General features: G+C 38.2%; 1 protein-coding gene across 4 annotated transcripts in view; it reads right to left on the bottom strand.

The window, feature by feature from the left end:
* Positions 1-8,357: 8,357 nt before the first annotated feature.
* Positions 8,358-23,955, bottom strand: part of LOC121062984 (spindlin-Z) — a 70,755-nt gene continuing 55,157 nt past the window's right edge. For 2 of the 4 annotated variants that reach the window (XM_040543292.1, XM_040543293.1), the window contains 3 exons: positions 17,670-17,923; positions 16,776-17,009; positions 10,019-13,789 (listed from right to left, as the gene is read on the bottom strand). In XM_040543292.1, the coding sequence (XP_040399226.1) occupies positions 13,590-13,789; positions 16,776-17,009; positions 17,670-17,923 (688 nt within the window). In that variant the 3' untranslated portion in view covers positions 10,019-13,589. Of the gene's footprint in view, positions 13,790-16,775; positions 17,010-17,669; positions 17,924-18,306; positions 18,586-23,955 lie in introns of those variants that run through there. The other 2 variants (XM_040543296.1, XM_040543295.1) reach the window with 2 other exon arrangements.

Genomic DNA, 23,955 nt, shown 5'->3' with positions numbered 1-23,955 from the left:
AATGGAAGCAGAACAACTGGCAGCGCAGGGGCAAACCCATCTGGGCTGCTGCATTGTGGCAAGATATTGCTGCCCGGGTAGAGAACCTGGTTGTAAAGGTACGCCATGTAGATGCTCATGTGCCCAAGAATCGGGCTACTGAAGAACATCAAAACAACCAGCAGGTGGATCAGGCTGCTAAGATTGAAGTGGCTCAGGTGGACCTGGACTGGCAACATAAAGGTGAATTATTTATAGCCCGATGGGCCCATGACACCTCAGGCCATCAAGGTAGAGATGCAACATACAGATGGGCTCGTGATCGAGGGGTGGACCTGACCATGGACACTATAGCACAGGTTATTCATGACTGTGAAACATGTGCTGCAATTAAACAAGCCAAACGGTCAAAGCCTCTTTGGTATGGAGGACGATGGCTGAAATACAAATATGGAGAGGCCTGGCAGATTGATTACATCACACTCCCCCAAACCCGCAACGGCAAGCGCCACGTACTTACAATGGTGGAAGCAACCACCGGATGGCTGGAAACATATCCTGTGCCCCATGCCACCGCCCGGAACACTATCCTGGGCCTTGAAAAGCAAGTCCTATGGCGACATGGCACCCCAGAAAGAATTGAGTCAGACAATGGGACTCATTTCCGAAACAACCTTATAGACACTTGGGCCAAAGAACATGGTATTGAGTGGGTGTATCACATCCCCTATCATGCACCAGCCTCCGGGAAAGTTGAACGATACAATGGACTGTTAAAGACTACACTGAAAGCAATGGGTGCTGGGACATTCAAAAATTGGGAAACACATTTGGCAAAGGCCACCTGGTTAGTCAATACTAGAGGATCTGCCAACCGAGCTGGACCTGCCCAATCAAACCTGTTACGCACTGTAGAAGGGGATAAAGTTCCTGTAGTGCACGTAAGAAACATGCTGGGTAAGACAGTCTGGGCTACTCCTGCCTCAGGAAAAGGCAAGCCCATTCGTGGGATTGCTTTTGCTCGGGGACCTGGATGCACTTGGTGGGTAATGCAAGAGAATGGGGAGGTCCGGTGTGTACCTCAAGGGGACCTAATACTGGGTGAGAATAGCCCATGAGTTGAATTATAGTATGTTAATTATCATATAACACTGTATGTCATCGCTACCATGGTTGCTATATATCATAGATGAAAATGGTGATTAATTAGAAGGTATTGGAAAGAGTGTAACCTGAGCATGACATAAATGGTATGGAATAAGGGGTGGATATCTGTCCTGGTTTCAGTTAGGACAGAGTTAATTTTCCTCCTAGTAGCTGGCAGGGTGCTATGTTTTGGATTAGGATGAGAAGAGCGCTGATAACATGCTGATGTTTTAATTGTTGTAGAGCAGTGCTTACACTAAGCCAAGGACTTTTCAGCTTCTCGCTCTGTCCTGCTAGCGAGCAGGCTAGGGATGCAGCAGGAGCTGGGAGGGGACAGACCCAGGACAGCTGACCCAAACTGGCCAAAGGGGTATTCCATACCATTTGACGTCATGCTGAACAATATATAGGGGTGGCTAGCCGGGGTGGGGGGGGTCCGGCTGCTCGGGGATAGGCTGGGCATCGGTCAACGGGTGGTGAGCAATTGCATTGTGCATCACTTATTTCGTACACATTATTACTATTAATACTATTATTATTATTATTATTGTTGTTATTCTTTTCCCTGTCTTAATAAACTGTCTTTATCTCAACTCACAGACTTCACTTTCCCGTTTCTCTCCCCCATCCCGGAGAGGGAGGGGGGAGGGTGAGCGAACGGCTGTGTGGTGTTTAGCTGCCTGCCGGGCTAAACCACAACAAGGTGGAAGTATTAATGCCTGAATCTAAATTTGTCCAAGCTTCAATATTGTGATTAAAGGAGACTGAACAAGGAGAAGGAAAAATCCTGGTTGAAGTTGAGGATGCAGTGATTGCTATTGCTCGGACAGGAGAAATACCAGGAAGTTCAAAAAGGGTTGAACCCTTAAGGATAGATATTAAATCAGGATAAGCACTGTTAAGATTGAAACAGTATCCCTTAAAATTGGAAGCTAAACTTGGGCTAGTTCCTATTATATGGACATTTTTAGAATATGGGGTGTTGAGAGAGTGTGAATCTAAGTATAACACTCCAATTTTACCCATTAAGAAAGCTGATGTGAATCTTACAGGTTAGTCCAGGATCTGAGAGCAGTGAATCAAATTGTCCAAGATATTCACCCTGGGGTAGCAAAACCATATACGTTATTAACTATTCTCACTGAAGAACAGGGATAGTTTACACTTTTAGATTTAAAAGGTGCTTTTTTTCTGTATCCAACTTAATACTGAAAGCCAGAAATTATTTGCCTTTTGTTCTGGTTTCGACTCAGATAGAGTTAATTTTCCTCCTAGTAGCTGGTAGGGTGCTGTGTTTTGGATTTAGGATGAGAATAATGTCGATAACACACTGATGTTTTAGTTGTTGCAGAGCAGTGCTTACACCAAGCCAAGGACATTTCAGCTTCGCACACTGTCCTGCAAGCGGGCAGGCTGGGGGTGCAGCAGGAGCTGGGAGGGGACAGACCCAGGACAGCTGACCCAAACTGGCCAAAGGGGTATTCCATACCATCTGACGTCATGCTGAACAATATATAGGGGTGGCTAGCCGGGGTGGGGGGACCAGCTGCTCGGGGACAGGCTGTGCATCGGTCAGCAGGTGGTGGGCAATTGCATTGTGCATCACTTGTTTTGTACACATTATTATTAGTAGTACTATTATCATTATTATTTTCCTTTCTTTTCTGTCCTAATAAACTGTCTTTATCTTAACCCACAGGCTTTCATTTTTTTCCCGATTCTCTCCCCCATCCCAGAGAGGGAGGGGGGAGGGTGAGCGAACGGCTCTGTGGTGCTGAGCTGCCCGCCAGGTTAAACCACAACACCTTTGAATGGGAGCACCCTGAGATAGGAAGGAAAATTCAGTGTACCTGGACAGTATTACCACAAGGTAACACTATTTAAAAATAGTCTGGCCATCTTTGGAGATCAGCTAGCAAAAGAATTAGAATTATGGAGACAAGACAACAAAAAGGGAATAATACTACAATATGTTGGTGATATACTGCTAGCTGGCAACTCCCGGGAAGAATGTCTGGAGCTGACAATTAGTCTATTAAATTTCCTTGGACTCAGTGGGTATCCAGTGTCGAAGGAGTACTTAACAGAGACAGTGAAGTACTGAAAGGAAGGAAGCTATTTGCCATTCCCAGAACCTTGAAATGTTCATGAATTAAGAGCTTTCCTGGAAATGGTGGGATAGTGCAGCATGTGGATTCTTAATTACAGACTGATAATGAAACCTTTATATGAATTGTTATCCAAGGGCTCCCTTCAGCGGACTAATGGAAGTTGGAGTCTGCTTAAAGGAGCCTTGATGAAAGCCCTGCCTTTAGGGCTGCCTAATTTAGAAGTCTGTTGAACTGTTCACCTGTGAAAGGCAGGCTGTAGCCCTTGGTGTCCTAACCCAGCGCTTGGGGGTATATAAGCAAGCAGCGGCCTAAGTCAGCGATGGCCTGGATACTTGAGAGCAGTGGCTGCTACAGTATTGTTAATACAAGAGGCCCGGAAGCTCACCATGGGACAAAAAATAACTGTTTATGTTCTGGACATGGTAACTACAGTGTGGGACTGATAGCCCATGTTTACATGAAGATAAACAATTGAGGCTGTCTATTCAAGTAGACCTGACCTGAAGGATACCCCTTGGCAAGAGACAGATTGGGAATTGTATACGGATGGGAGCAGTTTTAAAAAGAGTATCTGGATACGCAGTCACTACTGTTGAGACAGTAGTGGAAGCTCAAACATTACCTGCTAGCACATCAGCCCAGAAGGCCGAATTAATTGCCCTCACTCAAGCTTTGCAAGTTAAGCAAAGGTAAATGTGTAAACATTTGGACTGATTCAAAATATGCCTCCAGAGTAGTCCATGCACATGGAGCCATTTGGAAAGAGAGAGGACTACTGTCTGCACAAGGGACAGACATAAAGCATAAGGAAGAAATTTTGAGTTTACTTGAGAGTATACAAATCCCTTTTGCTATAGCTATTATGCATTGTAAAGCTCACCAGTCGGGGTGAACCACCCAAGAAAGAGGAAATAAGCTAGCTGATTTAGCTGCAAAACGGGCTACAGAAAAAGGCATGGAAAAAGAAGTACTAGGTATAGTGCCATAGAAAAGAGTTTCTCTCCAGAAAAACCCTATTTATGATAAGCAAGATTTAAGTTTAATTAAAGTTTAAAAGTCCATCACTTGTCATGGTGGGTGAAAGTTTTCCCTTCAGTATCTGCTACTACGAGCGTGGTAGCTAAGGTAATTCTAGAACAGATAATTTCCAGGTATGTAATCGTTGAAAATATTGACTCTGATCAAGGAAGTAACTTGGAAGCGCCGATCCATCCATTCCAAGCAGGAGACTGGCTTCTGATACGAACGTGGAGGGAATTGAAGCTACAACCTGAGTGTGACGGACCGTTCCAAGTACTCCTGACTACTGAGACGACAGTAAGAACAGCTGAGAAAGGGTGGACTCATTATACCCGGGTGAAGGCATCAGTTGACCCTGAGACCTGGGAGACTGTTCCTACAAAAGAACCTTTAAAAATTAGGAGGAGATGTGAATCATAGTTGTAAACTAACTTTTAACTTCTCCTTAGGAAAAATTAATGAATACCACATGTAATTGTGGAAAAGGGTTGGATTACATAGAATTAGCGTGTCCCCAGGGGATTCTGGTTTTTATATTAGTATGTATGTCATTCTTCGTACTGATGGAAATTCAAGAGGCAATAATACCGACCCTGGGTGTGGAAATGTTACCGGTGAGTTAGAGGATTATCCATATTGTACCAAATATGGTAATTATGGGAGTGCTAATATATATAATGCACACCAAACACGGCGTGAGAATCATTCGATAACCGGATGGCCAGTCCTGAATTGCAAAGGGTGATATTGGCTATGTGGTAATAGGGCCAGGAAAGTGTTGCCCCTAGGCTGGAAGGGAGCTTGCACCCTGGGGGCAATAATTCCTAGCATAACCATTATTGAGAATATGCAAATCCAAAACACAGGCCTCCTTGGGACCCACATACTCAGAATCAAGAGGACTTCAAGTAATCCTCTAGTGGAGAGAGGAATGGTGTTTCACAGTTTTGTGAGGTGTTTTATCCCTTGGTTAGGGGTGAGTGAAATAGAAAAATCAATTGTGAATATCTCAGCAGTAGTCAAAGAATTAGACAATAACACTCTAGATGCAATCAGGGCATTGCAAGAGGAGGTGACAAGTTTGTCAAAGATGGTATTCCAGAATCTAATGGTACTGGATTTATTACTGGCCTTGCAAGGAGGGGTTTGCACTATAATTATTGCCAGTTGCTGTATGTATGTAGACCAAACGGGGCAAACTGTAACTCTCAAAAATATTTGGGAGAAAACCAAGATCTTACATGAGGTGGCCGAAGATGACATTTCCTGGAGATTTAAAGACATTTGGGAAAAATTGACCTCATGGTTGCCTGGATGGGATTGGCTCGAGCAACTATTTGTTAGTATTCTAGTAATAATGGCATTGTGTATCTGTCATCCCCTATGACATCCGAAGAAAAATACTGCGCCCTAATGTTGGAAAAACTCAATAGTGGGGGATGTAAAGAGGTGCAAAAACAACAATAGGAGTAAGAAAAGAAGAGGGGGAATTGTAAGAATTAAAGTTGTGTTTTTACAGTGGAAAATTCCACTAACCTTGCATATTCAAAAGTGATTGCAGAGGCAGAACAGCGGCATAACAGTGGGGGGTATGTTAAGCAGATAAGGGGACAGAGGAAGGTCCCACTGTCCGAAAATAAGGATAGCTAAGAAAAACAAGACAAGCTGTTGCAGAACAGGAAAAAATACAAAAATCACAGATCCCTCGAGTCATGAGAGAAGAAGAAAAAAAAGGGGGGGGAAGAAAAAATTAACAGTTGGTCAAATAAAATTGTACATATATGGTATAGTAACAAGCATCGAGTAGTTTGTGAACCTGTAGTATTCAGCCAATGAGGAAACAGGGGAGGAATTAAGCATCGGGTAGAAGGGATATAAGGTTATGATACGCTACTGCTGCGCACTCCTGCTTGCAGGACATCCATCATTGCAGTCGCAAATAAAAATGCTACTTCACTGAGATCCTCACCTGAGCCTGCGTTATTGGCTGCAGATTGTTTCTCACAGTGGTACCCCCTTCCTTTATGAATAGTCTAGTGAAAGAAGAACATAATGCTGTGCACTGGGGAAACAGAAAACTTGATAAAGTATTTACAAAGTCAGTTATTAGCAGGAATATGATAGAGACTATTAGATCAGTCACAGAGAAGCATGAAATATGTTGTAGAAATTATCCAAAAACACAATAATATTTAATTTGGAAAAACTACTGAGGGGCAGACAGCTGGAGAGTGTTGGCAAATAGACTTTACTGAATTGCCAATAAAAAGGGTGGCTAAAGTATTTGTTAGTCCTCGTGGCCACATATAGAGGTTGGCCTGAGGCTTTTCCGTGTCATACAAATAAGGCAAGAAAAGTAGTAAAAGCTTTGTTAAAAGAGAAAATTCCAAGATTTGGAATACCTTTGGGAATGTCATCAGATAGAGGTCCACATTTCATAGTCACGGTAGTTATGGAAATAAGCAGACTATTAGGCATTAGCTGGGATCTGTATACTCCCTACAGGCCCCAGTCTAGTGGACAACATTTCAGTCAGTACGAGCTGATGTATGGACGACCATACCAAACACACGGATTGCCAGGAGAAATGCAAGTGCAAGAGGAAAATGATATGAGAAATTAACTAATTGTTCTTGGGAGAGTTTTGCAAGAATTGAATGAATATGTACTTTTGAATAAATCTTTAGGTCTTGATTCCCCAGCACACCCATTCCAGCCTGGAGTTGTCAAATCCTGGACTTCTGAAGAAAAGTGGAAGGGACTGTTTCAGTTCTTTTTGACCGCATATACTGCAGTTACGTTAGCAGGAAAAGGACCTTGGATGCATTATTCTCAGATTAAGGCGACGTCAGCATCATGGTAGATAGAAGCAACCGCACCGCTTAAGACAATAATTAGAAAAATCCATAGAACAGAATCTTGATACCGAGTCAGAAAGACATATGGATCTCTCTCTGATAGAATAATAGAGACAAATACTATGTTTAGTTAGATAGAAGGAAGTTTAGAAACTTTGTATGTGTAAATGTAAACTCATGGTATGCATATGTTGTGTAAATGACTTAGCTTAGTATGCATGCCTAAATTGACTGTTGACCTATCCACAAACATTGGAAGAACCTGAAAGATCATCGGTAGAAACAATCGCGCAAACTTACTTTAACAAGTTCTGGGAAATAGTGTGAATATGTTTTGTTTTTTTTTGGAAAGCGAACAAATATATATGTTTTGATTGTATATGACCCCTGTAGCCTGGACAATTCGGCACACACTAGATGGAGCGATCCCCTGTGCATCCAGCGCCACAATTAAAGAATGCCTGCTTTCTAAAACTCCAAACTGAGTCTTAGAGAGTTTCTTTGACCGACTTTTACAGTAACAATCTCATGGACATGGTTTGGATGTATACAGTGGGGATAAGTACAATAAACAAATTAATTGAATCAGCAAACTCATGGGACCAAAATACTCATTTTGAGCTGATAGAAGGGACTATGAAAATAGCAAATCAAACTGCTTGTTGGGTCTGTGCACACTTCTCTTAACATGCCAAAAAGTTGGTGGTGGGGGGGTACCCTTGGTTGGTATCCCAATTTCCGCTAATGTGAGTTGGAGGAAGTTATGGACCGGGACCCCCCCCCCTTAATGTATCCATTGAAGTAGAGACTTAGGAATGGGAAATAGACAATATAGATTCTCAGGAACCTTATTGGACATGTTTTCAAAGATGTAACCCTCCTAAAGGAACTGATAAGTTAGACTGCAAATGGGAAAATATATTTGTAGGAAATATGACCAACTGTAATTGGACTATAGAAACCTCTATTCCTATAGTACATGGGAAGCTATCCTCATGGCCTGTTCCCAGAGGAAAGGGGTGGTTCTAGATCTGTGGAAAGACATCTAGGAAAGCATTGCCCTATAATTGGTTGGGAATTTGTACCTTGGGAGCAGTAGTACCTAATATAACAATATCGAGGACTTCGGATCAGAAATTTTGGCTCAGAACATTTATGGGGAGACAAAAAAGGGATAATAGGTGTTAGTGAATTAGAGAAGGCTATTGTAAACATTTATAATAGAAAAATTGTGAATCAGACCACAGATGCAATATTGGCTTTATAACGAGAGATTAGCAGAAATTTCTTTACAGGACAGAATGGCTATGGATATGCTTTTAGCCTCACAAGGGAGGCGTGTGTACAGTCCTTAATACAAGTAGGCGTGTGTATTTGGATCAGACAGGAAAAATTATGACAAGACTTGAATGAAATTTGGAAGCAGACCAAAATCCTACATGAGGTTCAACAGAATGACACATCATTTGGAATTTTTAAAATATGGAATTGGATGACATCCTGGTTTCCTGATTTAAAATTATGGGTGAAGAAAATTTTAGTTGTAATAATTATGCTAATGATTCTTTTAGTTTGCGTATATGTATTGGTATAACGTATCTGCATCTGCTGTTCAAAGTTAATCTACTAGAAAGGACATTAGTCTTGAATACAAGAAGTATTTTGATCACCTTTCTATAACTGTGTGTATAAACACCTGTAAGATGGTACAGTGTTAGGTTGTAGTTGTTGCTCTAATATGATGAGGGTTGTAGTTTGCTCACTACAAAGCCTCAAAAGAAAAGGAATTGATACCGAGTCAGAAGGATATATGGTTCTCTCCGTGGTAGAATAATAGAACCAAATCTGAAATGTTTTATGAACAGACAGCCCAAACCTCTTCTATGTTTAGTTAGATAGAAGGAATACTAGAAACTTTGTATTTCTGATGCTACCTTACTCACTAATTAGTCAGCCTTATCTGTAAGACCATACATAATTGTATAAGTATGGGGGAATAGAGCAAGGTAACCCAGGCCTGGAGGATGTGTCTGAAAAGAATAGGTGAGGAACTCATGGTATACATAGGTCCTTGGATACATAAATGACTTAGCTTATTATGCATGCCTAAATTTAAACAAGATAAGAAATAATCTGATGATCTGAGCACATGGAAGAACTGGGTTCTTGTGAACCCAGCGAACATAGTGAGGAAGACTACTGACAACCACCAGAGACCCCCCCAAAAGACCACCAGTGGAATGAGACATGTACGTCAGAGACATTTACATATTTTAATGAATTCCAGTAAATAGCATGAATATGTTAACTATTTATTGGAAATCCAATGAATATGTATGTTTTGACTGTATATAACCCCTGTAGCTTGAACAATTCGGCATGCACACTAGGTGGAGTGATCCCCTGTGCTTCCAGCACTGCAATTAAAGAATGCCTGCATTTTAAAACTCCAAATTGAGTCTTAGAGAGTTTCTTTGACTGACTTTTATGGTAACAGTATCAGTTAAACACTGACAAACACTTCTACTGTACCCCACTGCTGAACTACTGCTAACAGTTTGAGCTATACTGCGTTCTGGAAATAGAGGCTCCCTCATGGACTTACATAACCACCTGAAGAGGAATCTTTCTGCCTTTGGTGAAATACAGTTTAAACATTATGCTTTACCTCAGTTGAATTCCATCTTATCAATGTTCCTACTTACTTGACAAAAAAAAAAATGGCTAAGCAAGCAAACTTATTTCATAGGGGAAAGTGTTATACCAGCATACATGGCTCAACATTAAAATACTAAGTTGTTTTTAATTAAATTTAAAAAAAATAATGAAGGAACTGCTTTTTCACAGTCTGAAGTCACATCACTACATTTTGCTCATGAGAACAAAATTTACAGTCATGAGTTGCACATAAAGGATTTATTTTAAATGTTTTAAGGATAGAGTTACATCATAATTATAAAAATTACTTACAGAATTAAGTAACAGATTTAAAGTGTTCATACTTCTAAATGCAGAAAACAGGGAACTGTCTACATTGTTCAAAATAAAATAAAAATAATGAAACCGAGCTCTAAAGATGAAGTCATTACCTAATTTTAAAATGTGAATACAAAGACCTCTGAACTATACACATACCAAGAACCATCCAAATTGCACTAATGAAAGATGTAAAATACAAACAGCACAGCATTTTTAAGGAACCCAAAACTGCTTTTACCATAATTTTTCCCTGAATCATCTGTAATATATTCTGTCTGAAGATAAAGCCTCCCTTTTTAAATAATTCATTTAAAGAAGGCTTATGCCTATTGCAATAAATAGGATTTTCCCCAAAGTATTTTAGTCTTCATGTAGTCCAACTTATTTTAGGGTTTGGCATTCAAAAGAAAAAAATGTAGTGTTTTACTAATCAATTGTGATTTTATTTGTTCTTGAACAGAATACATGGTCCCTTCAAATGCTGTATGACACATACAACTGGAAAATTACCTTCTGTTGGCACCATGCTCGCCTCACCAGCGCATTTAATCCTACTAACAACCATTAAAACAGCACAATAAGCAAATTCACAAAAAACTGAACACACACACAAAAAAAAGAACAAAACCCAAACCTAAACATTATAACATGCAAATTCAGTTTGTTACATTGAACGTTCTAACATTCTAAGCATGCAAAAAAAAAAAAAGATGGCCTGGTTTTAAGTTTTTTTTTCCTTTTTAAAAGTTTTAATTGGCAGCTTGACATCACACACACACACACACACAAAATACATAACAATACTACAGCAGGTAAATGAGAGAGGCCAATAACTTTTATACAAAGATCCATGTCTTGTGCCATCACAAGCCCTATGATAAATTTGGAAAGTAATGTTGCACCCCTAGAACAAGGGACCAACATATAGTTACCAGGTTAATGAAAGCACTGCATGCAGATCTGAAACATGAGCCTAAAACAAAGCCCAAAGCAGATGGCAGGGAGTGGAATTAGTCTCAAGCCACAAAAAGGTGGTTTAAGCTATAGAAAATAAACAAAACAACAAAAAACCACAACCTAACAACAATAACAAAATTAAGAAAAAAGATTAAAAGAAAAAATCATGCAACAGACAGCAATGACATCTAAAAACTGCCATAAATTTGACAGTTCAGAGATTATATTCTAATTAGCAAAATACGTGTTGTATTAGAGTGTCTTGCATAAAACCCACACATGTAAGCTTAATGCTAAAAGTGTTCCAGTAAACCTCAGCTATTTCAAAACAAACCTTGTATTCCTTAGAAGTATAGCCCAAAATTCATTGTACTAAGTTATTCATGTATCTTGTTTGTAATCAATACACTCACTCATTCTTGTGCCACAAATATCAACTGGGGCTCATGGAGCCAGGCTCAGCTTTAAGATTTACATGCAGGACTCGTAAGAGTCAATAGAAAGCACATAACAGATCTGCAGGATGAAAGCACTGTGTTGCAAATCTGCTCACTGTTCAAAACACAAGGAAAATTTATGACTCAGGTACTTAGTGCTTAAGTACTAGATTGAGAAGCTGTGAACTGAAAGACAATAGTCTGCCTTTGGTTGCCCATGATGAAATACTGGACAGAATGCAATATAGTAGCAAGGGACAAAGGATTAAGGTATATTTATATGGTATTACCATTAAACAGCATAATGAGGCACAGGCCTTAAGGCTAAAATATGAAATCAGGCAAAGAAAAGGACAGAAGGGGTCTTAAACCACTTAGTTCTTGATATCAAGGATACCCACAATAAAGGTCAGATCTCTGATTAACAGCACCTCTCCTGCATCCTTCCACTGACTGCATAAGGTTGGATATCTATGTATTCCTTCTTTCCATCAACAGTGTTGACTGTCCTCACGTACTGTATTTCTGTAAAGCTGTACTTTGAACCTTGTAGAGCTCTGCTTTAATGTAAGCATGATAATTTTGCTGCTGTGCTTATCCTTGTTGCAGCTCTGTAACTTTTAAAAGCTGCTACACTTAAACAACAACAACAACGTAACCTTGATTTAGAACCAACTTGCAAGATTAAAACTGTGGAAGGATTTGTCTGTTGTGGGCTGCTATTTACATCCACAATCTAATGCAGATGACTGAACCACTGAGACTGCCTATAGCTTCCATTAGATAGTACACCACTGGCATGCAGAATTCTAGTGTTCATAGAATGAAATTCATATTAATAGCATACCTCTAAGCAAGTACACCACCAAAGGCAACAATGGGTTTAAGCTGTAGATTTGTCTGGTCACTTCTTACATGGAAAAGCCAGAAAAAGCAATAAATTGGGAACATGCCTTCTTGAACCAAGATGGTTAAGAACAAAAGAAAAATGAAATAAAAAAAAAAGCAAAGCAAAGGAAAGAAATACAGAAGACTGAGCAGAAGGCAACAAACACTTCTTCTCTAAAGGAGGTCTTCAATGTAAAAGGGCCCCACCCCCACCCCCAAGATTGTATTTACCATGTAAAAGATTAACTACTCTTAGGCTTCTAAATCCACACACAAATATCCAGTTTGCTAGGTTCTGATATTAAATGAGAGACTACTGATTGCCAATGCATAGTCTAAAGTCTTCTTAAGTAGTATATATACTGTTAAACTTGTGGCACCAAATGCTTGGGTTTTGCTAAGAAACGTGTTTAACAAAACAAAGTACAACATTTAGGATTGAAGGCAGCTTTTTTTTGTGTCTATTTTACTGGTTCCTACAACTTGTAAAAACTGGGCCATTAACCTGCATTTTCTAATTAACTGGTTATACAGATTAAATATATTTTTATACTTTAAAGCGTTTACACTAAAAGGTGCTTAAGTCAAACAATTGATATTCAACTGCCCTGTGACTACTAAAAATGCACAAGTATTTCCATGTACCGCAAATTCTTAAAAAGCTTAATGTGAAATAAAGTGTAGAAACACAGTAGATTGATGTTACTTGCGTTAGGCACTCCTTACTGCTGCACAAACCATTCAAACCTTTCAGGAAAGTCACTTCTGTATCAACCCGGAACACAAAGGACTGTCAGTAGCCAAGAAATTAAATTTAATGTTACAAAAGAAGGTATATCAAAAATACCAAACTATACTTCCATGTGGCAGTTGAACAGGTGAGTGCAACGTTGAAGAAAGTTAAAATCTATGAAAAAAATAGATTACAATACTAGATTGACTTTATACAGCTTGATTTTGCAGCTGTTCTTTGCTTTTAACTCCCTCCCACCCAAATATATTGACTTCCTTCAAGAAAAGGAGTTCTCTTATGCAAAACGGATCATGTTCACATAAATGTTTGTATCATTCAGAACACAACAGTTTTGATGACAGAGACTGTGGCTTCACAGGGACATTTAAGCTTTCATTTAACTGAAAAGCAGTCAAGTCTTTGTGTCTACAAATTTTACATTTAATAGTTCCACAAATTTGGCAAAAGTTCATGTTGATGTCTAGGATGTCTTCACCAAATCATAGACATAAATATGGAAATCATCATCAAACTTGATGAAATAGACAGATGGTTTGGCTTCAACTTGATGAATGACCATGCCAGTCCGTTTTGATCCATCTTCTTTGGCATATTCCACTTGTTTGCCTACCAGGCTGTCCACAACTTCACCTGGTTCCCGTTCTGCAGGAGGTGAATCATCTGTAACACAAAAATACAGCGTACTTTGGTAGACATTTATAGATTTATTTTCAATAGAGAAAACTGCAGTCTTCTTTAAAAGTTACGAGAAATAATCACAAGTTTAAAATTCAGAGTACGTCTAAGACGAGTTGTTCAGACAAACACCTAACTACTGCCATGCTTCTAGAAAGTACAGTCACAGAATTATTATTTTTTCTTTAAGGTAATGCTATCTTCAATTTTATGAAGTCAAAAACAGCACTTCAATTGGTTAGAAAAGTAATTTTTTTGGCATGAAGGTTTACACACTAGTTACAGAATATATTTGTAGATAATTAAATTTAAACCCCCAGCAGAACAAGGCACTGAGTCTCTAACAAAAAGGCAGGCATGCTAGGCGTCCCTCTCCCCACATGCTTTATTCAAAATGCCAATGCAAGCATGCCAGTGCAACAAAACCACATCTTCTAAGTTAAGCGTAAACTCCTTAATCAATAAGGCTGTTAAAAGGGGCTTTTGATTTCACACTGGAATGGATGCTGTTGCTGAAGTCTAACTATATTATTTCTAGCAAAATCTAGGCTGAAGTATCTTTAAGGACACAATTTACATTATCTGAAAAAGATCCAGATTCAGGGAAGGGAGTTCATACTTTGGAGTGTCTTGGAAACAGAAGTAAATAGTAGATAACCTCATGATGAGCATGAAGGGAAAAAAGAGCACATGAAAAACAATTAATTCTTAAATGTGGAAAGCATATAGGCCTTTTCCCTTATTTTATTCCCTTATAAGAAAGCAAAGCAGAACTATTAAAAGCAGAAATACCTTACAATCCTTGTTAAGGTTTTACATAGAGAACACATTACTTGGAGATGCCTGCTTTGAAAGACCTTGCTTTATTTGTGACCATCTTATTCCTAAAGAAAATTTTTCCATTTGTGACTCACTTTTTTCAAGCAACAGATATATTATTTTTGTGTTGCAAATCTGCTCACTGTTCAAAACACAAGGAAAATTTATGACTCAGGTATTTAGTGCTTAAGTACTAGATTGAGAAGCTGTGAACTGAAAGACAATAGCCTGCCTTTGGTTGCCCATGATGAAATACTGGGCAGAATGCATCTTTTTATAACTGTGTATAATCACCTGTAAGATGGTAGTAGAGTGTTAGGTTGTAGTTGTTGCTCTGATATGAGGGTTGTAGCTTGCTCACTACAAACCCTCAAAAGAAAAAGAAAAACCCCATGTTTATTATGCAGTTACCTTCTTTCATTCCCTTCGCATGAACTCTCATTATCGGTTCCCCATTCAATAGTTATTGAATCCATATGTTTGTTTTCCTACCATCAGAAATTCTAACTCAAGCAAGATAGCTTTTCTATCTGTTTCTCATAAAACTGCATAATTTTCACTTTTTCTTTTATTCTTTCAACATGTCAGCTTCTGAGAAGAAAATACACTGAGCCTCACTAACAATGAGAACTTTGCATTAGGAAGAGTAAATATTTTTTGAAGGTGGAAATTTAGAATGTTGTATACAAAATGGGTATACAAAACCTGATATTACTGAGGAAGAGTTTCATCCTTCTCCAATTAAATATATGGTAATGTAGCAAAAATAAATACTTGCATAACTTGCTGTTACTGTCCTTCTTAAACTTTTGAGCATGATCTCTAAGTAATATCATAGATTTTTGTACTGCTTTTGCTATTAATGTTGTTTGCTGTTCTTATAGCTTAAAAGGTAATTTTGTTTTCTAATTCATTAAATTCATAAGAATTTATGTTAGACACCTGCTTTTCTAATATAGTAATCAGTACTGTAAAAGCAAATTAAACAGAACTTTTATGGAAAACACGACAAACCATTCCGAACACATAAGAATTCAGTTGTAAGAGATCAAAATGTTCATGAGGATAATTTAAGACATCCCACCATCCAGTTTAAATGTGAGCATATACAAAATACATATACACTCTTTTCAAGCCACAGATATATCATTTTTTGGTAGACTGGAAAAAAAATATCTAAAAATGTAAGATTACTACAGAGGCTATGCAAGTAAGTGCCACCTGTTCACTCAGCCATAAGACTATTTATCATCAGTGCTAGATCTGAAGGAAGACAGTCTCAAACTCAATGAATGAATTTTAACTAGTATTTATGTAGTGCATTGCATAGCCAAACACTAATCATCTAATTATTAACTCACTTTAAAGCTAAAATTGCCTCTCTGTCAGAGAAGTGCTTTTTAGGTGCAGGGAGAGTACAATATTTTTGACATTTTTTTTTTTTTTAAATATATATACTGGCTATCCAAATCTCTTGAACAATGTTGATTATGTGAAAATGCTTCTATATTAATAGGAAAAACACCAATAACTTTCACTTCAAGAAGGGAAGAAAGAACATCCTTCCTAACCTATTGAAACATTTTTCTTGTTACTGCGTTTAAACGTGAGAGAAAATGAGTTTTCAAAAGATTAGTGCTTCTTTCCTCGAAAGAACTACTCAACAACTTTCCAAACTGAAGATGCCTACTCAAACTAAATTAATCTGCCTATTTTAGTTATCCCCAAAACATTATTCTTAGAAGAACTGCTTTAGAAATGCAAATCCAGAGCCTGTCAAGGAGCTGTGACACTTCTGTAAGAAAACAACAGTGGAAGGCTTCTAGTTTGTCAGTTTCCAGTTAAAAAAACTCCAAGCGTTCTCTCTTCCACAGAAGTATGTACATCCATCAGAATTAGGCATGACTACAGAACAGTATTTTCCTGTATTTATTGCATACTTCACCACTGATTCAAGTGAAATATTTCAAGAGTAAATACATGTGTATTTTCTGTTGTGCTATAGTTTTGATACTTTTAAGAAAATGTAAAAGGGAGTAACAAACAAGACCCTTGTTTGTCATCTCTCTTTTCCATAAATAAACCATAAGCCAAACAATAATACAAAGAGAGATGCCACTTCCTAGAAGAAAAAAGTAACTGGCCTACTCACTGGAATCAGGCATAATGCGAAGGTCACCTTCTTTATAATCATCTAAGAGCTGGTACATGTACAAGACAGGATCTTTCTCATAGGTAATATAAAACCATGTGTTCATAATAGGAGCTCGAGCCAAGACCATCCCCCTCCATTCATCTTTTGAGCCATCCTCTGTCTCAAACATATGTTCCACAGCTTTGCCAATCATTGTGTCTGCCAGGTGGGCATCGCTAATTCGAGATGAAGCTGAAATGACATAAGTTCATAAATCCATTAAAAAAATACAGACATAAGTCTTTGTCAAAAATAATCTTTATCCAGATTCATGAATAAATTTGTTTGAAAGTTAGTCAATTCACATATAAATCAAATATTGTCTATTCCAGATAGTTGAAGATTAAAAATCTGCAGAACTTTAGGAATTATTTTAACATGTTAACACTTATTAACATTTTCCATCACTGTACACCTCCCAGTCCAGATTAAACAAACTGTTATAATGCAAGGTAAAGGGAGACCAATATAGGCCATAGCAATAAATAATGTCTGTATTTTCAATATTTGTATTGTGGGGGGGAGGGGAGAGGAGGAAGAGAGGCTAATCACAGAGCAGCTCTATGAAATTATTAATGAGAGTGTTGGGTTTGGTCCCCCCTAACCCCGTTCTAGAGACTACTACTGATCTCTTTGCAATCAGGAAAAACAAGATCTTACTCCATTCATAAACAAGTAATTACTAGGGTAAACTTGAATTTTGTGAAAATTTGGATTATCTGCAAAGTGACAAAAAGTGATTTAATAAAATTTAAATGTTCTGATGTTATCTTGGGGGAAAGTCAGGAGAGATTAGTGGAGAACATTTAATATTAAATGACAACATATGCATATATAGGAATAACCTCTTACCAACTCTGTCTGGAAGGACTTCAAGTGCTGAAACTCTTTCATCTTTGTGCAGTTCTAGTCCATACACACAATCAAATCCATCATACTTTATAAGATAGAGAGAGGGATTTACAGGAACTTGATCAAGAACTGTGCCCTTCCATTGTGTTACAGGTCCACTCCCTTCTTTCCAGCCATGCTGTATTCTGCAGCCTACAATGTTTCTTCGTGGCTGAGAAATAGGTTTGCTTGGTCCCACATTGTTTCTATGCTTTCTGTACACAGATACAAACATAGTATTAAACAAGTACATACTCAAAATTCTACTCTGGCAAGAGCTGTATGCTTTAAGAAGGCAATATATTATTATATATTAATTAAATTAAAATTATAAAGATGCAATAAATTCTAATACATACAGTTTAGTGCACATTATTCAAATTAGGGTATAAAGCATATTCTATTGCACTGGAAAAAAGAAAAAAAAAACATTGAGAAGTAGCAAAACACTTTCAACATTTTGTGTAAGGTTGTTTTCATAATAGTAGTTTCCAAACCTAGCTTGCTTAAGCCAAAAGAACTATTTTACCTAGTGCAACAAAGAACATGAAAACTCATTTGTTAAAACCCTAAGTCAGGTCTCAAAGAGCAATGTTACCTGACAGTACTATAGCTTTGCTGCTTCATTGCTCTCTGCGGAACAGTAAACATAATTCCCTTACCACAGGAGGAAGAAGTCAGTGGAAACTTTAGTGGTGGTTGATTAAAATTATTCAAGGCATTTGTTTTCCCTAACCTGTGTTGTCACCTGAAAGAAATTTCACTTCCCTCTGCACTTACAGGTATCTTTGACTTCGAGTGTTTTTAAAGACACACCGTAGTGACAATATTCTTCTAACATTCCTTTTTAGTACAACACAAGAAAAATTATATGCAAAGGTAAAAGCAATAAAAGAGATACCCCTTAAAGCAGAAAACAGATTAAATATACTTTTTCCATTTCCTCAGTTTTTTAATGCAACTTGCATGGAAAGATTTCCGCTAGTGAATATCAGTTGTTCAGATAAAGTCATGTAAGCTATTTCACAGTTTCAAACCACTAAAACATTATTACACAAGTTTTATTCTACTCAGATTAAAAAACAAAACAAAACAGTTTCAATTAAAAAACATGAGCGTTACAACAGTATATTGGTGATAAACGTATATTATATTTATTTTAGCCTGTTATGATATACATATTCATTCCTAAAATGATATTTTCAAGGTTGCCTGATTAAAATTTTCATGAATGTTAGCTAATTCCAAAATAAATTTCTGGATTAGTTAATTAAATGGCAGTAAAATATACTTTAAAACATACTAGTCATGCAACTTCTAAAAAAAATGAAAAATCAGTTGCAGAAAACAATATCCACCCTTAGATTAGTGACAGTGACCAAAGAGAAATGTCTCCAGGAACAATGAAAGCTCATAGAGCAGTCCATGTATGATAGAGTTCCAAAAGAGACAAATAGCAATCATACAAGTAAAATCTCATAATCAGTCTTAAAGAATAATGAAAAACAGTACATAAAATTAGTAATGCTGAATATGTAATCATAATTCTATTAAAAATAAGATGTACAATTCCTTCAGCAGTTTGTCCCACCTCCAAATTTTCATTCTTCATGAAGATCTTAGCAGAGCTCCACATTATCTTTTGTCAAATTTCACTTTTGTGATGATTTAATCCTTATCAAGGATGTCACCCTGCAGTTCATACTCCTAACTTGGGTAACTGATTATTATAGAAATGCTAACTTCTATTCCATTTAAGAGGCACTCCCCTGCAAAGTCGGTTCTAATTTTACACAGAAACTTGAACACATGCTCAAATTCTAGTTTTTGATCAAATCTTACTTTTTTTTCCCTAAATATTCCATTTTAAAGCATCCTAACAGAATAAAACTACTACTGAACCTAAAAAGTTAAAATTGAAAAAGGTAAAATAATGCTCATGTTTAAATTCATGTTTATGTTTGTGTTTAACTACATAATTTTACTTTATGCCTATAAAGCGTAATCATAACATTTAAATTTGCACAATTAAGTGAAAAGCTTAAGTATTTTTTTAAAAATATCATGGAAAAAGACTACATAACTAAGTTCAAACTGGTAACTACCTTTTAAAGTGCCTTGGAGAAAGCAAGAAGCATTGTAAATGCTGTTACAAGTCAAACAGCAGTTAGGTATACTCACAGTTCAAGTTATTCTTTGTGTGACGGCTGTACTACTGAACAAATATTCATTCTCATTTGGAGTCGCTCATATTGCAAGAAATTATTTTCTAATGAATAAATTGTCAAAGAAAAACTACTTTTCCTTGCACGTGAACATGTGCTAAGAAAGAAAACATAGGTTTCTAACTGACAACAAATAATAGCTACCAGTATGTTTTCAAATAAGACAATAGCAACCCTTAAACCATTTTTTCTCAATAATGTGTGGTGTGTTTTTTTTTTCTGACGTGCAGAATAATACAAATGTACATAATTTGTGGTTTAACCTGGCAGGCAGCTAAACATCACACAGCTGTTTGCACACTCCCTCCTGTACCCCACAGTGGGATGGGGAAAGAATTGAAAAGAAAAGTGCAAAAACGTGTGGGTTGAGATAAGGACAGTTTAATAAGAAATAAAAAAAGAAAAAGAAAAATCCCACACAATAACAACAAAAAGAATACACAAAACAAGTGATGCACAATGCAATTGTTCATTACCAGCTGACTGATACCCAGCCAGACCCTGAGCAACAGCAGTCCTCCCCCAACCAACTCCCCCCAGTTTTTATTGTTCAGCGTCACGTCATATGGTATGCAATATCGTTTTGGCGAGTTTGGGTCAGCTGTCCTGGTTCTGTCCCCTCCCAGCTTTTTGGGCACCCCCAGCCTCCTCCCTGGCAGGGTGGTATGAGAAGCTGAAAATCCTTGACTTACTGTAAGCGCTGCTCTGCAACAACTAAAATATCCCTGTGTTATCAACATTATTCTCATCCTAAATCCAAAACACAGCACCATACCAGCTACTAAGAAGAAAATTCACTCTATCCCAGCTGAAACTAGCACAATAACCTTTTGAGATGCTATAATCAGAAGACCCAACTAAATATTTTCCTTCTGTTTTATTGGAAATATCTTTAAAATTCCACAAAGGTTTGTTCTTAAAGACTGAGATAACATTTGAATTCCCTAGACATTCAATATTTCAATTTCCCTATGCATGTAAAACACAATCAGGAAAAACAGATAATAGCAATTTCTAAAAATAGTTCTTGATGCATAGATACAACCTCATTTTAAATGGCCCTTCAATTGCAGTAAGTTTCAGATCCTCTTACTTATCTTGAAGGCATTAGGTTGATAAGTAAACCTAGTTACATGAAAAAGTTTAATTAGCAGGACTAGATATTTCATAGAAAGTTCAAAGAAATCTCAAAAATAGTACAAATGAGGCAGAGTAACAATGGTCAGTACAATTTCTGTCTTTCACGGTGCGAAGTAGAAAAATTATTTAAAATATGGTTCAAATTAGAATTGTGATCAAACTGACACAGTGAAAACTCAATAACTGAAGTTATTAAGTAGGTATTCTTTATTATGGCGCCAGGTGTGTGGGGGATCGCTCCGCCTAACACACACACACTAAGGGTTACTGGCAGTGTGCTTATATTAGTGGGACAAATACATATTCATTTAATTTCTGATAAATCTCTTGCATATTCATCAGGTCTCCGAAGAATCATTAATGTAGGTTCCCGCCCCTATTTGCATGCGTACTGGAATCCTTGGGTGGTCATCGTCTGGTGTACTCTGGTGGTCTTCTGATGAAGGCCAGGAGTCTTCTAAATTCCTGACCCTTACTTTCTTTGACAGACTTCAGCAGTCAAGCCAGTTCTTGCTGGTTCTATTATCTATGCACACAGTCTTTTACTCCCTTATCTTTGGGGTCGTTAACATACAATTGTGCTAGCTAAGACCTAGGAATCAACATCCTTTATCTTGTTCCCTGTCTCAAGTCCCCCCTTTGCTTTATCCTAAGCAAATTCTTTTGCTTATAACACTCCTTGATTCAAAGTTTTCATAAAATTCTTACCAGTTTCTACATGGTGCTTGATTTGGTTACACTTCCAAGTTTCATAATCACCTAGTCCTTTTATACAGCACCAAAATGTAGACTGTACTAATACACAGGTTAAGAATACTAGTATAAGGAAGATACATATTCCTATAAACAATTGCTTAAGACAAGAAAAGTTGGGTAACCAAGAGGTCAGTTTGTTCCATAATTCTCGAAAACCCCAGGAAGTGTCATCTTGAACTACCTTATGTAAGATCTTGGTCTTTTCCAAATACTTTTTTGAGATCAGTCTCAATTCGTCCTGCCTCATTTACAAACATACAGCAACTAATATTTATTAAAGTGCATACTTCCCCTTGGGAGGCTAATAAAAGGTCTAGTTCCTAAAACATTCTTATTGATTTGTAAGGCCTGCCATACAGTATCTCAAAGGGGCTTAGCTTTTCCTTGGTCCTAGACCTAGTTCTAATTCTAAGAAGTGCCATGGGTAGCGCCTGATACCAATACATATTGGTTTCTTGACAGATTTTAGCAATCTGTTGTTTTATCAAATGATTTTATTTTTTCTTTTTCCACTTGGCCACTCACCTGTGGCCTATATAGAGTGCGTAGTTGATAATCCCCAGCACTTTGCTGACTTGTTGGGTCAATTCTGCAGTGAAGTGTGGTCCCCTTTCAGATGACATTACTGAAGGTACACCAAATCTCAGTATAATTTCATTCAACAATACTTTGGACACTTCTCTGGCTTTGCTAGTTCTACACGGGAATGCTTCTGGCCATCTGGAAAAGGTGTCTGTTAGTACCAATAGGCATCTAAACCTCCCTTTTCTTGGGAGTTTGAAAAAATCAATTTGCCACTGTTTCCCAGGAACATTTCCCTTCCCTATTGTTCCCATCTGGGGTTTGATTCCTGTCTGTGGGTTATTTTTAAGACATATGACACCTGCCTGACAATGGTATACAAATTAGGTCCTATTGTAAGGAATGGTCCAGCAATTCGTGTCACTAAGGGATTTGAAGGTGTTGTGGTTTAGCCCGGCAGGCAGGTAAACACCACACAGCCGTTCGCTCACCCTCCCCCCTCCCTCTCCGGGATGGGGGAGAGAAACGGGAAAGTGAAGTCTGTGAGTTGAGATAAAGACAGTTTATTAAGACAGGGAAAAGAATAACAACAACAACAATAATAATAATAATAATAATAATAATAATAGCATTAATAGTAATAATGTGTACGAAATAAGTGATGCACAATGCAATTGCTCACCACCCGTTGACCGATGCCCAGCCTATCCCCGAGCAGCCGGCCCCCCCCTCCACCCCGGCTAGCCACCCCTATATATTGTTCAGCATGACGTCAGATGGTATGGAATACCCCTTTGGCCAGTTTGGGTCAGCTGTCCTGGGTCTGTCCCCTCCCAGCTCCTGCTGCATCCCTAGCCTGCTCGCTAGCAGGACAGAGCGAGAAGCTGAAAAGTCCTTGGCTTGGTGTAAGCACTGCTCTACAACAATTAAAACATCAGCATGTTATCAGCGCTCTTCTCATCCTAATCCAAAACATAGCACCCTGCCAGCTACTAGGAGGAAAATTAACTGTCCTACCTGAAACCAGGACAGAAGGGTTAACATTGAGGCCTGGGTTTAGGTGATAAGAGAACAAAGGGATTTCTTTAGAGAAAAACTGCTGAATCTGCATGGACGTGCAGTAACTTCTGACATCCGGCCAAGAGACCACCAGATAAGGAGGAAGAATATGAGCCTCCCGCCTGAGCGGCCCCCGAGAGACTACCAGAGACTGATAAGCAGGTGCCCCTGGGAGGACTTCGGATTCGGGAAATCAATTATAATAACCCTGCCTCTTTTAGAAGTAGTAATAAATATGTATTAGCCTAGGAGTATAAAAAATCAGCTGTCTTACATAATGGGTGTGCGTCCTGGTGGAGCAGAGACTCCCGGCGCACCCAGCGCTGTTTGCTTGCCTCTATTCGTTTAATAAATTGTAAACTTTGATTGTAATCCTATTTGGGACTCAGTCATTTATAACAACTGGGGGCTCATCCGGGATGGTCTTGGTTCCTGAATTCTGACTTGACCTAGGAGGGGCGCCCCCACCATTTGGTGGCTCCTGTTCGAGTCGGGTCGGGACTAACACCATCTTGAACCTGAATAAGGGCAAGCAAAGATTTAGA

This window comes from Cygnus olor (assembly GCF_009769625.2).
Source record: "Cygnus olor isolate bCygOlo1 chromosome W unlocalized genomic scaffold, bCygOlo1.pri.v2 SUPER_W5, whole genome shotgun sequence".
Classification (NCBI taxonomy): Eukaryota; Metazoa; Chordata; class Aves; order Anseriformes; family Anatidae; genus Cygnus; species Cygnus olor.
The sequence above is the reverse complement of the archived record's forward strand: the minus strand, read 5'-3'. Positions and strand labels throughout refer to the sequence as shown.